The 13,790-nt window shown below is 32.5% G+C and overlaps 2 protein-coding genes across 4 annotated transcripts; one reads left to right on the plus strand and one right to left on the minus strand.

The window, feature by feature from the left end:
- Positions 1–621: 621 nt before the first annotated feature.
- On the plus strand, positions 622–5,652 carry LOC120277077 (TATA-box-binding protein). Of its 3 annotated transcripts, XR_005541460.1 has the most exons (10): positions 622–1,381; positions 2,014–2,101; positions 2,308–2,379; positions 3,366–3,416; positions 3,603–3,647; positions 3,739–3,831; positions 4,209–4,310; positions 4,391–4,464; positions 4,607–4,690; positions 4,809–5,287. XR_005541460.1 is itself a non-coding variant. In XM_039283822.1 (9 exons), coding segments are annotated over exons 1-9 (603 nt in total). In that variant the 5' UTR covers positions 622–1,304; the 3' UTR covers positions 4,608–5,287. The 3 variants fall into 3 exon arrangements, 2 of the variants coding, with proteins under 2 accessions (XP_039139756.1, XP_039139755.1); XM_039283822.1 differs by having other exon boundaries at positions 4,607–5,287; XM_039283821.1 differs by lacking the exons at positions 4,607–4,690; positions 4,809–5,287 and adding an exon at positions 5,345–5,652 and having other exon boundaries at positions 623–1,381.
- Positions 5,653–5,732: 80 nt separating this feature from the next.
- Positions 5,733–10,163, minus strand: LOC120277076 (2-oxoisovalerate dehydrogenase subunit beta 1, mitochondrial). The gene is made up of 13 exons (XM_039283820.1): positions 9,956–10,163; positions 9,560–9,671; positions 9,385–9,420; positions 9,200–9,259; positions 8,802–8,859; positions 8,625–8,722; positions 8,383–8,472; positions 8,041–8,109; positions 7,880–7,966; positions 7,241–7,336; positions 7,086–7,163; positions 6,025–6,111; positions 5,733–5,940 (listed from the first exon to the last, which is right to left on the minus strand). The coding sequence occupies exons 1-13, from the start codon at positions 10,111–10,113 to the stop codon at positions 5,905–5,907; spliced, it is 1,065 nt and encodes a 354-aa protein (XP_039139754.1). The 5' UTR covers positions 10,114–10,163; the 3' UTR covers positions 5,733–5,904.
- Positions 10,164–13,790: the final 3,627 nt, after the last annotated feature.

Here is a 13,790-nt window from a genome sequence, read left to right on the forward strand (position 1 = left end):
ATTAAATTATTTTCGTCTTCATACTTCTCCCATATACACATATATATTAATCTTTTTTCCTTTCTGTTTTTATATATACATACACACAAATATTCTTCATATTAATATATATATATATATATATATATATATATATATATATATATATATATATATATATATATATATATATGTATATATACTCGGACGAATTATATAAGGAGCAAATCTTGTGTAATTGTCCTCCTTTTCTCAAATTTTTAAAAATATTTAAAGTAAAATACCACAAATTCTTTATTATAATATTAGTGAAATATAATCATTAATAGGAAAGTCTCTTATTAAAACTTCCCAATTAAAAAAAGGAATCATCTGAAATATTTATTTAAAAACAAAATCATACAATAACTTAGCAGGTTCCAACTAAGGTTCCCCTTCAACCGACACCAGCCAGTCGGTCAAAAAATCAAGAGGAGCAAAACCGGCACTTGCCAGTCACCCACCAATTGATTCCAGAACGTTCTCATCATCAAGTCAATCCATCACCGTCCATTGAATCAAAACCGTATCTCCACGCGCATTTTCCAATCCAACGGTTGTCCTTATCCCCAACCCTTTTTCTCTCTCTCTTATCTCTCCATCTCTTTCTAATTTCGGACCAAACGAAACCCTCGCCCTTTACCTCCCCCTCTTCGCTTTGCCTCCAGATCTCGTCTCCCTTCCTATAAAAGACCTCATCTTTCAAATTCTCTCTCTTTGAATCCGAACCCCTGGCCTTCTTCCCGCTTCGATCCATGGATTTCTTTGTTTTTCTTTGCTGATTCATGCTGGGAACCCTATAATTTTGGGTTTTGATTTGGATTTGTAGCAGGAGGAGGTATCAGATCGAGCTCTGTTTTGCCGCTTTGGGTGTTGGGATTTTTTGAGGGTTTTTGCTGTTGATCGTGTCTGGATGATGAATGAGTTCTGATTTGGTAGCCTTCTCATTCTGCGAATCCGATTTTGGGGGAACCTTTTGATCCGCTTTCTTTTGCGCTGTTCTGCTGTTCTTGAGAATTTCAGGGTTGTTTTTGCTTTAGATCGTTGCTGGACGAGGCTTACAAGTGGAGAAAAGTTGGGATTTTGAACGAATCATTTCGATCTTGGACGATCGGATCATTTTTTCTACTATATTTCTGTGATTTTCGCCTGTGGTCTGATTGTTTTTATCTGAAATCAAGGGCAAGAGATTTGGGGGAAAGATTTTTGTGTGGTGGGTGAAATTTGAGGATAAAATATAAATTTTTATTAGTAGGGCTAAGATCGGTGAGATTTGGGAAGGAAATATGGCGGATCAGGCGATGGAAGGAAGTCAACCAGTTGATCTGTCCAAGCATCCATCTGGAATCGTTCCCACGCTACAGTGAGCACCTTTGCTTTCTCATCTCTTCTTTTGTTTTTGTGAAAAAGAAGAGAACCATGGAGTGTGTCTTATCATGGTTTTTAAACATCATAATTGAATTATAAATCAATGCTCATTTTATTTTTCTAATATTATGAGCTGATGATGGTGAAGAATGTTTGTGAGTAGATAGTTGCAACCTTAAAGGGCTTCTAGAAGTTATATCATCTGTAGGATGTTGCATTGATATCTAAGAAGATCATTTACAATTATTTTGGCTGATAGCTGCTAATATTATTAACGTGGTGGTATAATTTCAGAACTGTTTTGGAGGGTTTTTTTTGATTAATGAGAAAATAACTCCGTTGAGAACTGAAAATGGCAAGTTTTGAGAGGAAACTTTGTAAAGTAGACCTACTTTCTGTGGGATCATCAATCCTATGACTGCACTTGTTTTATTTTTGTGAGCTTTGGTTTCGTCGTTACCCCCTTTTTGTTAAGGATCTTTACATTTGTTCGGGGCTTTCCTTTGTGGATGTTACTTCACTTTAAATGGAAATCACTCATCATTTCTCAGTGGAATGCCTAGAAAAATTGTTTCAGCTTTTAATCTTTATTATTTCTCACTTCTTATTTTTGGATTGATGCTTAAGGAATATTGTGTCAACTGTCAATTTGGATTGCAAGCTGGACCTTAAAGCTATAGCTCTACAGGCTCGTAATGCAGAGTACAATCCAAAGGTAGGTTTTCACAATTGATTTGAAGATTTAAGATTATTTGCTCAAATTTTTAATTCTTGTGCACTTGTGGTTTGCTTTGTTTTCCTGTATTTTGTAGTTGAAATGATATGTGCACTTCTTTACTTGATTTGTGACTTCGCGAATGCTTGGCGTGGGTGTTCTTTTAATTGTTTCTTCTAATCACATTTCTTTTACTTTTCTGATAGCGTTTTGCTGCAGTTATCATGAGAATCAGAGAGCCAAAAACCACTGCTTTGATATTTGCATCTGGAAAAATGGTGAGTTCTTCTTGAGATGCTGTTAAATTTTGCTATTCAATGCTCAGGTCACAGGCTTTACTAGTACCTTTGATTTCATCGATAGAAAAGAGAATTGTATTGTTCTATTTTGCTCAAGGTGCCATTTTCTTTGGGAAATTGTGTATTTCTATTGCTGAAATTTGCATTTTAACTAAATGAAAAACTAGAACCTTCCATAACAATTTTATATGGTGGTTTTTAGATAGTGAAATGAAGGCATGAAGTGGCTTGCTGTTTTTGTCAAAAAAAAAAAAGACGAGTATTTTTTATATAAGTAAATGTAAATTATGAGCTATGAAAGCATATATATCTTTGTGGGTTTTCCTTAGTTATTCCTGCATATACATTTTAGAATGGTTCCTAAAAGGATGATGTGGTTGAGACTGGTTTCATAGATGATATATGTCTTGGTACTTAATGTGGCTGATCATTATGTTATTTTTATCTGAGTCCCAGCAAATTCGGAGTTGGTTTGCGGATCTGGATTGTTTTATATACTTTACACAGTTTCCCTGTGGCACCTGTGGAAGCATGAGTATAGGAAAAATTCTATGGTTTAAATGGAGTTTAGCTACTTCTAATGAAAGTATTGGACACTATTATACTTTTTGAACTTGCTTATACCAATTATGTGTGGTATAGTTTAGTATGATTTTGGTATCAAATTGATGCTTAACTTTGAACAGTTCTTTTGATCTTTAGGCAATACGCAAGCCTCATTTCAGAAATCACTGATTGAGTTTTTACCCTGCAGAAGATGATTCATTGCTACTGTTTTGGTTAGCTTTCATATATATGGGTTTTGTGGATTGACTTTTCGCATAGGGGTTTGATGTGATATTGAAAATACATATTAATTAGTCATAGAATTTGTATGGGAGTGAACTCTTATTTTTATTTTTATTGTTTTTTCTAGTTTGTGTTATCATGCTTTTGTTTGTATTGACTTGGAGTTCTATGCTTAGGTCTGTACTGGGGCAAAGAGTGAACAGCAATCAAAACTTGCAGCGCGGAAGGTAATCTGCTCATAGGCTTCCTTTACTGTCAAAGTCTGAACAAACAATGCCTTGTCCACTCATGACCTGTGTTGAGGATTCACCACCCTGTTTTGAGTTTATTTTTTTTATATTATGTATACCATATGATTTTTCTTTTCTGTTTTTTGTGCTTTTCTTTGCTAATGTGGTTTCTTTACCTTTCAGTATGCCCGTATCATACAGAAGCTTGGTTTTCCTGCTAAATTCAAGGTAGTTATTTGTCGACTTCTCCAGTCCAACTTTGCATCTCGGATGATCTTTCTTCATACATAACAATCTGATTTTATGCTTTGCTATCTAGGACTTTAAGATTCAGAACATTGTTGGATCATGTGATGTCAAATTTCCAATTAGACTCGAAGGCCTGGCATATTCTCATGGTGCTTTCTCCAGTGTAAGTTGCGATATATTTGGATCTGAATATTGCAATTATATTTGAAGAAAAGTACATGTGTATTTTTCCTTGCAATAATATGATTCCATGCATTTGAATTTAATAACTCTGAAAATAGATTGGTTGCTATTGTATTGAGTCGATGGATATTTATCAAAAATTTCTTTTTATTCGCTTTCTTTCTTTTGTCAGTCTCCTTATCCCTTAATTACTGAACAATGGGAATGAAGCTGCTGTACTCTGTCCATTCTGAGTAGTGTGCCCTTTAGAAAACTTTGGAATCACTTTTCATAGGATAGTGTAGCACTTAATCCTTGTGGCCAGTAGGTTTTTGGTCAAACTTGTTTCTTTGATCATCTGTACTTGTATTTGAACAGTATGAACCTGAGCTTTTCCCTGGACTGATATACCGAATGAAGCAACCCAAGATTGTGCTCCTCATTTTTGTTTCAGGCAAGATCGTTCTAACAGGAGCCAAGGTGACTGTTCTCATCCGGCATTTAATAATTTCATTTGTTGTTTTCTTTTTATCACCTTATTTAATTGATGTGCATTGCAGGTAAGGGATGAGACATATACTGCTTTTGAGAATATTTATCCAGTGCTCACAGAATTCAGGAAAAGTCAACAGTGGTATGTCATCGATCAAAACAGATGTATATCTGTAGTTTTTATTTATATTTATATTTTTATTGCTGGTAATAAAGTTGGTAGTGTTTTCGAATCAGTCCTGTGTCCAATTTACAGCTGCTTTATTATTTTATTTTCTTGGCAGACTGCTGGATTTTTACTAGGGTTACTTTTCTTGCATCAATAGAGTGCAATGGGAGTTTTGAATCTTTTGATAATTAAAATATCAGTAAGCCCTCAATTGTCATCTTCTGTTAGTTTTTTATGAGCTCCACTGTAGGAAATGTTTCTCAGAAAAACCAGAGTCACTAGTCATCTGGCAAGTTATATGGTTCTTTTTATTGTAGAGCTGTCAAATAAGGGGTGTACTATGTCAATAGTGACAGCTTTAAGATTTCATGGCCCTATGCATCGTCAGAGACATGGAATTCAAAGCTAGCAAGAGACTTGCATGGGCAAATTGCAATGACCCTTTTTGCTCACTATGTCATAACCATATTTCATACATACTGTCTTCTTGTAAATTGATGACGTTTTGTTAGATCTTGTTGATGATAACAGTTCTTGGCTAGATTGATCCTTAAATCACTATGCTTTAAAGATATTTCCTTGTGTGTGAGGAACTGTAAAAAAAAGAGCTACGTTGAGTTGTTTTTTCTGGAAAACTCAGATGCAGTGGAAGCGAATTGCTTGTTTCTTGTTATTATACAACTCCCCCCCCTGATGTTTGAACTGTTTATTATCTATTTTAAAATGCAAGACAAGATGTATACTCTATGTTTTGAATTGATGAACAATTTAATTTAACTCCTGGTTGGTCCTGTCATTGCTTAGCATTATTTTCATACCAAACTTATTTATTTCGTTGCTATACTTTGAGCAGATGATTAAGAAGAGTGCAGCAAGACAAAGATCTAGACCAACTCTCGCTAATCTTTTCGAGGCTTTAAACTGTTTATACTTCCATAAAAGTATGCAAAGATTACCCAACAGGGTGGGTGATGCAGACATGATGATGATCATGTATATTTTCTTTTTTGTATGGGAAAATTTTCTTCTTTGGTGCTTTTGTAAGACTGATGAGTTCCATCCAAAAAGCGCGCGAGGGACACAAATTAACCTGGAAAAACTTTTGTTGTGTTCTTGAACCAGTGAGACAACTTGTATAAATCATGGGCTCTCATTCAAAAACTATTCTGCTCTGTTATTATCTATGGAATCCAAACATTAGGGTTTTGATATGACATGAATAGCTGAATATACCATAGATATGTAACTGCAAAACAGCAGCTGGATGGGCATTCAAAATGCTTTATTGTTGCCCATGCATTAAGTTAAAAGTCAAGAATTACCATAAATTTTCAACTTATCTCTTGCAGGGACATTGCAGTATGTTACAGTAAATTATTTCATGACCGGAATTGGTTGGTGGTTTGATTCCCATCAGTAATTTACTGTTGCTTTAATGGCATCCAAGACCTGCAAAGCAAAACTTGAGATGATTTTTGTCCAGTTGGTTAAATGTGTATGCACATGTTGGGTAGGCTATGTTGATTTGCATACCTTGTTCTTTGTCGGCATATAAAACGGCTCGTAAACAAGCGGGAATGGAGTGTCGAGACCGCAGACTCTGGTCACCGGAGCTTCCAACTATGAAATAAAAGTCGCGAATCTCATTAAAATGACTTCTTATAGAGAATGATTTTTAGGAAAAGAAGCATGATAACAAATTTGGCTTGTCCTTAATGTTCAACCTCGTATTGACACAAAGCATTATTTGGATTCATGACAGTCTCAAACAATTCTATCATATATGTATAGTTCATACCAGGCTCAAAAGTTCATGAAAAAATCCTACTGTTACTCTTAAGAATCAGCGAATGTGATTTTTGAATAAACAAAAAATATGATACATGGGCATGATAGTATGCTCGTGTAGGCATAAATCTTATTGTCTTAAAAGGGTAATAAATATTTAGTAAGTTATTTTTTGAGCTATAGTTTAAGATAATATTTTATTTTAAAAAAGTGGATAAACAACATTGGTTAAAAGACAAAGATAGCACCGGAATTTTAATCGGCAAAAGAGTATTCACCAGCGGTGGAAAGACAACAAACAACAGGCACTGAAAACAACTGGTCCTAAAGATAAATGATTTAAATCATATCAAATTTTTAATTAAAATAAATCAAAAATTTTGAAATAGAGAAAATCATTATTAAAAAGATTTAAAACATAAGAAATAATTTATGAAAAAACATAAAAAAAAATTATAGAGTTTGAAAAATAAGGAAGAGATAAGATACTTCAAAAATGTAAACATAGAGATTAAAAACTAAAAAAAAAAAAATCTGATGGAGTATGAAACAAGAACATTTTTGTAAAATAAAGTAATAAACCAACATAAAGTAGGATCGATTCATGTGGACAACATATAATGATGAAAATGTATATCTGAACAAAAATTTTATTTGAATACGCCTTATTACTAGTTGAAAGTGTTTGGCTAATTTGATGTCTAAGTTTGCACTTCATATAAATAAAACTACTTCTTACCTATAACATAAAAACATGCATTGAAGTTCGACCAATCTCATATCAAAAAATTTATAAGAGAATTTACCCTCAAAAAGCAGCGTTCAACGATTGAAGCCGAGATTTCAGCACCGAACCCTCCAGTCACTGGAGCTTCATGGCTAACCTGCCAGTTGAGACACAAGCAATAAATTACAAACTCAACATTGAACACAAAGACTAAAGTTGTCATATATAGCATACAAGAAGCCTTCCGGTCTTGCTAACCGAAGCTTCGACTGTTTCCTTATCCCAGGGTATCAAAGTCCTTAAATCGATCAGCTCACATGAAATTCCCTCCTGTAAATTATCAAAATAAAACGAGATCAATGAAAAAATCACATTAACCAAACATGTATGCTTGATTTTCTCATCAAATTATCCAACATTATGTGTTATCATTCATGGAAGTGATATATTGGGTTAGTCAGTCATGGTGGAAACTAGAAAGTGTATAACGCCAATAGGTCTTGTCAGAATCTATATAATGCACTGGAATTGAGACTTGCTCCCTGGTTTTAGTTTTTTTTTTTTCCATTTAACATGAATCTCTAAGTGATATGGCTATATGGCAAAGACAAGGGAAAAATCTATGTACAGTTCGCAGAAAAATTATCATATGCATCATGTCCTTATGATTGAGCCAAATATTTCTAATGCATAAGATGCACAACAAATAATATACTGGGGGGTAAATTCGACTTGAATATAACCAATGGACGTAAATTTAACTTATCTAAACTGATGATGGTTTGCTAGAACTGTGATAAATATTCATTTGCCACTGTATAGATGATGAGTTAGACAAACTATAGTGCTGATTTTTTGGTTTTGTCCACCAACCTTGGCAGCGGCATCGCATGCTTGTTCCAGAATCTGGAGCTGAGCTCCCCACCCAACAATAGTTATGTCATTTCCTTGACGAATCACCTGAAGATAAAAAGACTTAAAAACTTTGTACTGTTTTGCACTAATGCAGACTTGTTAGTTCAGGTAATACTGACCTCTGCCTGAGAAAGAGGCAACATGTAATCCTCTTCGGGAACTTCTTCTACAGACAATCTATACAACCACTGGATAGTACATAGTTTACCAAGAGCACAAATGGATTAGATAATAAAAATTCAACAACTAAAATGCAAAAAGAGATTTCATCATCTATTGCCACTTTTGTTGATTTTTATCATAAATGGTCAATCCTATGAAGTTGTTCACAGAGATAATTCTAATGCAGTGCTCATGCAACTTTACTATAGAAACAAAAGATCTCTGTAGCTCACATAACACATTTCATAAGAACATCTTGTAAGTTTGAAACAAAATTATCCGTAGTTTGATATGGATACCTTTGGCTCAAAGAACACAACTGGGTTTGGATCACGGATGCATGCCAATAATAATCCCTTAGCTTGCCGTGGGCTACGAGGTATCACTACCTGTAGAAATTTACTTTTAAGCAAGTTGGACAAATATCAAATACATAGGATGCTTCAATGACCCAACTGATTCACATGTTATCCAAATCAATCTTAACATCCGTTAATGTTAAAAATTAAGCAGTGTACCAAGTGGAAAATAAGTTTGGGACCTTAAGACCAGGTACATGGCAGAAGAAGGATTCTGGTGATTGTGAGTGGTAATGACCGCCGTGTCCTACAGCTCCATAAGGAGTTCTTATTGTCAAACCTGCAGTAACAAAATTGTCAAGCACAAACATGCGCAAATTTAATGATGAAAAGCCGATCAACCTTACTATGAACTTTACCTCCACAATTAAATTGGTTCCCACTCCGATATCTGAATTTTGCGGCTTCATTTACAATCTGAAGATCATGAAGTTAAGCATATGTCAATTATTGTACATTATGATAATATCACATATATTCATAGAAAATGACAACAATTTTATCAGTAATTTTTCTTCTTTTTCATTTTTAAATTGAAGAAGTTACCACAAGTTTCTGACTATTGTATCTAGAAAGGAGATTGTAAACAACAAACAGACAATAATTCCAATGTGTAATTATTCATCAGGCTGTTCAAACAAATGTTAACTATTTATCAATCCAATTTGACTAAATCCTTGATTCACAATGATACAATACACGAAAGATGAAAAATAACAAACATTCTAAGGAAATTAAAAGGTACAAAAAGACATGCCTGGTCAAAAGCAGGAAAGATATAATCTGCAAACTGAATTTCAGCAATAGCACGATTGCCCTACAAAAACAGAAGCCGATCATCGAATAATTCAAGAAAACCAACAATAATGGTTTACCACAAAAAAGGCATAGCAAAAATCAAAACAAAAAGTTCGAAATGTAACACAATATTCATATACTCACCATAGCTGCCAAGCCAATAGCAAAACCAGCAATCCCCTGAATGACAAAATTTATACAAATTAACAAAAAAAATTAAGAACAAAAGATAGAAAATACCAAGTTAATTAAAACAACTAACATTAAGAAAAAAAAAGAAACAAGAGTTATCAAGCAGGATGAAAAATCAAGGATAAACCTGTTCACATAATGGAGTGTTAAAAACTCTATTTCTACCAAAACGATCAGCCAAACCGGTTGTGCAGCGAAACACACCACCAAACCCTATATCTTCTCCAAACACATAAGCACTGAAAAAAAGCAACCAATTTGAAGATAAGATCATGAAATGAAGCCCAGAAACACACTCAATCTCACATGAACAAGCTAATGCAACAAACAAATTAATCTATTTCTTTTTTCCACGAATTTTCATCAATCCAAACACAACCCATGAAATTCAAACTAATAAAAAGCTAATTTAGCTTCAAGATCAAAACTTTATCAATCAGAAGGAAAATTCCAATGAAACCCCAAAACATAAAAGCATGAATAGCTAATGATCCAAAGCACAAAGAAAAAGGGAAAAGCTCACCGGGGATCGGTGTCAAGGGCGATGTGCAAAGCCTGATTGATCGCAGAGAAGAGGTTGAGCGTCTTTCCATCTTTCTGGGGCTTCTCAATGGCCTCAAGTGAACTGGAAAAAGCTCTCTTTGGAATCAAAAGCTTCCCTCCCGCTCTTCTCAACGCCATTATCGAGCTCAGAGACGAAGCTCTTCCTCTCTTCAATTTTTGGGATTTTAAAAATAAATAAATAATTTTTAAGATTGGAAAGAAAAACTTCAGGGGATAATCACTGACGTGGCGAGAATTATGCTTAAAGCCACACGGAACACACTTTGGGGCAAGGTTTTTTTTTAAATTTAATCAAAAATAATTTGAACAAAAACTCCAAGGAACTGTATAACTTTTTATTATTATTATTATTATTATTTTTTTATGAAAAAGGGCCACATCATGCCAAGGGTTTATAATAGCTCGTAATATTGATCCACTGGGAAAAAAAAAATATAGTATGTATATTTAAAATATTGCTAATTTTAATTAGTGATAACGGATTTTTAGTTATGAGTGTGAGTTTGCAATCTAAACCTTTCATTCTTAATAAAATCATATTGGAGGAATGATTAATTTTTTATGTTTTCTCATGAAATTATCCTACAAAACAATTATATCCGATAAAAAATAGTGTGAAAAAATAACTATAATTTGAATATATATATATATATATATATATATATATATATATATACACCACAATTTCAACTATTGTCAATGTTTGTGTTCAATGTATGTAATATTATATAAAAGAAAGTAGTTGCATATTTTAGTTTTGTATTTTCTGAAAAAGCTAAAATCTATCCCTCTCAACTACCTCTCAACCAAACTATAATTTATTTATAAAAATTGTGGTATATTTGACTTGCCATCTCATGAATTTTTTTTAAACTACTAATTTTTTTAAAAAAAATTAACATGCAATTTTTAATTTTTATTAAAATTTCTATAATTTTTAAAATAAATTTAAATTAAAAAAATGGGATTTAAAAAAAATGTCACAAGCAAGATTCCAACCTGCTTACTAACATATGACATGCCCTTAAACCATACCCAATAATTCAAACACATCCATGTTTTACATTTAGAACACCTAAATAAATCATTATTAGATTAGTCTAAATATAAAAGAACACTTATTTTTCAAATACTCTCTTTCCATAGGGTAGTTTTCGGATCACATTAATCTAAATATAAAAGGACACTTATTTTTTAAATACCTTTTTCCGAAGGGAAGTTTTGGGGGGATGCTGAAGCCCCTCCTTGGTTCCACCCCTGTTGGGAGAAGGACATTTGTCATGACCCGTTAAATCGCCATCTAATGGTCATCATCATCTCACCAGATTCGTTCTATGAATAGTGTTATCATGCTATAGTGCTTATAACTAGTATTAAGTGGGATGCACAGTTATTTGATTTGAACCATTCGAACATTGGATGTACAACACCTCAATCAATCACAACTTTCTAAACTCATTTCTACTAGATCTATTAAAGAAATTATAAACCAAACCAACACTCTCTCACCGGCTCTTTGAGCTAGTACAATTATTTGATGCTATTCCTTATCTTGTTCCATTCTCTCTAGGGGAGTAATCGATCGAGTTTGAGCGGAGTAGTAATGGGCTCGAGCTAGAGCTCGCCTGAAAATTCGGTACTCAATACTTGACTCGAGCTCAATCGAGTATTCATTTTATAACTCGAGCTCGACTCGGTACACAAATCGAGCTACTCGAGCTCGCTTGACTAAGCTCACATGACCAATAACATTACTTTCGAGCTCGAGCTTGACTCGAGCTTGAAAGTTTTTCCCCTTGATTTTCATCAAATAAATCTAATATTATATATTTACATATATGCTCGATTAGGCTCGCGAGCACTTGAGCCAAGTATCACAATACTCGAACTCGGCTCTACCGCGACCGAGTCGAGTTTGAGTTTTCGCCGAGTCAAGCCCGAATAGCTTGCGAGTAGAGGTGCATCATTTACACCCTTAATTCTCTCTCTAACTAAATTGTGCATGTCTCTCTCGTCTAGTCCTCTCCCAATCTTTTTTGTTTAGTCAAAAAATAAAATATGCATTCATCTAATAATTTTGGTTTAGGTGTAAAAAAACCTGTCATATTTACATAATTAGCATATAAGTCAACTAGCTGTTAAACACTAATTAACAAATAATACAATTAAAAAAACTTAGCACAAATTCAATTATTAATTACAATAATTATTTAAATATAATCTAACTAATAATCAATTAATCACAGCAAATATCTAACAATTCTCACGATAATTTTCATAATAAATACTCAAACAAAGATTTAATGAATGTCAAATAAATTTACATAACAAATAATCACACAAAAAATTAAGAAAATTAAATTAGATATGAAACAAATTAAAAAAAATATATAATAAATCCCTATAATGAAAGATAAAATATACTTGGAATAAATTGAGCAAAGAGAAAAAAACTCATCAATCGACACAATTCATGAAATAACTTTTTTAGAGAATTTAAGATAGCAATTACAATTTTTTAAAAGTTTTATTATTATTATTATTTATATTAATATCTTAAAAAATTATAATTATGTATTAAAAAGTTCAATAAAAAATATATCTAAATATAAAATTTAAAAACAAAATTATTTGAAGATCTATTTTGGCTAGAGATATTATTTATTATTATCCCAACATCAATTTAATTTAATATAATAATTTTATTATTTTTCTTTAACTTATTTTAAATATTGTGGAGGTAGAATCTTGAAAAATAAAAATAAAGAGTGTCGATATAAATTATACTTACTAATATTTTAATAATATATATAATATATATTATATTCATGGGCAAGGGGTAGGGATGTAAATGGGGGTGGGGCGGGGTGAAGAATGGGATCCCCGTCCCCATCTCCGCTTCCAACGGTGTGGGGATTCCCCGCCTCCAAATTCCCCGCGGGAAAAAATTCTATGTATATATATATATATATATATATATATATATATATATATATATATATATATATATTAAAGTAGAAGACCTATTTGACACTTGTCTATTTCTCATAAAAATGTTACCAATATTATTTTAATAATATTAAAATATTTATAACATAATACTAAATTATATTATTTTAAACTAATTTTTATTATTTTATCACATAATATATAATAAAATTAATTTTTTAAAAAAATATTATATCTTTCAAGTTGATAAATAGCTTATTTTATCTAATTTTAATTTTATCTGTATTACTAAAAGTCTAAAACATCCCTATGGAGAACGGGAATTTCTCGTCCCATTTACATCCCTAACAAGGGGGTGCTCACTGCTCAAGCACCCGCTTGCCCCTTTTTAGATCCACCCAGGCCTAGACCTAGTTTTTGAACCCTAAGTTATAATTCGAGTAAACTAGACATTAAAAACACAAAATCACACTCTCTTAAGTTTTTTATTTTTATTTTACAAATACGCAATAAAAATCACTGTTGATAAAGGATGTGTGTAAAATTAATACCTCAATATCTGGCCTCATTTTATATGAATTTTAAATTTGAGTTTGGATTCTTTCTAAAACAAACATCTTACATAGACTATCTACTACTGTCAACTACAGAACAAATAGTTAACTATATTTTTATTAGTCATAAAACCAACTTAAATTTATATTTATCTAAAAAATATTAACAAAGGCTTCGACTTTTACTAAGAAAAAGAAAACCAACTCAAATTTATATTAATTATCTAAAAAATATTAAAAATGGGTTCGATTTTTACTAAAAAAAAATTCCGACTTTGGTTAGGAGCATGC

Source organism: Dioscorea cayenensis, chromosome 15 (genome assembly GCF_009730915.1).
Source record: "Dioscorea cayenensis subsp. rotundata cultivar TDr96_F1 chromosome 15, TDr96_F1_v2_PseudoChromosome.rev07_lg8_w22 25.fasta, whole genome shotgun sequence".
Taxonomy (NCBI): domain Eukaryota; kingdom Viridiplantae; phylum Streptophyta; class Magnoliopsida; order Dioscoreales; family Dioscoreaceae; genus Dioscorea; species Dioscorea cayenensis.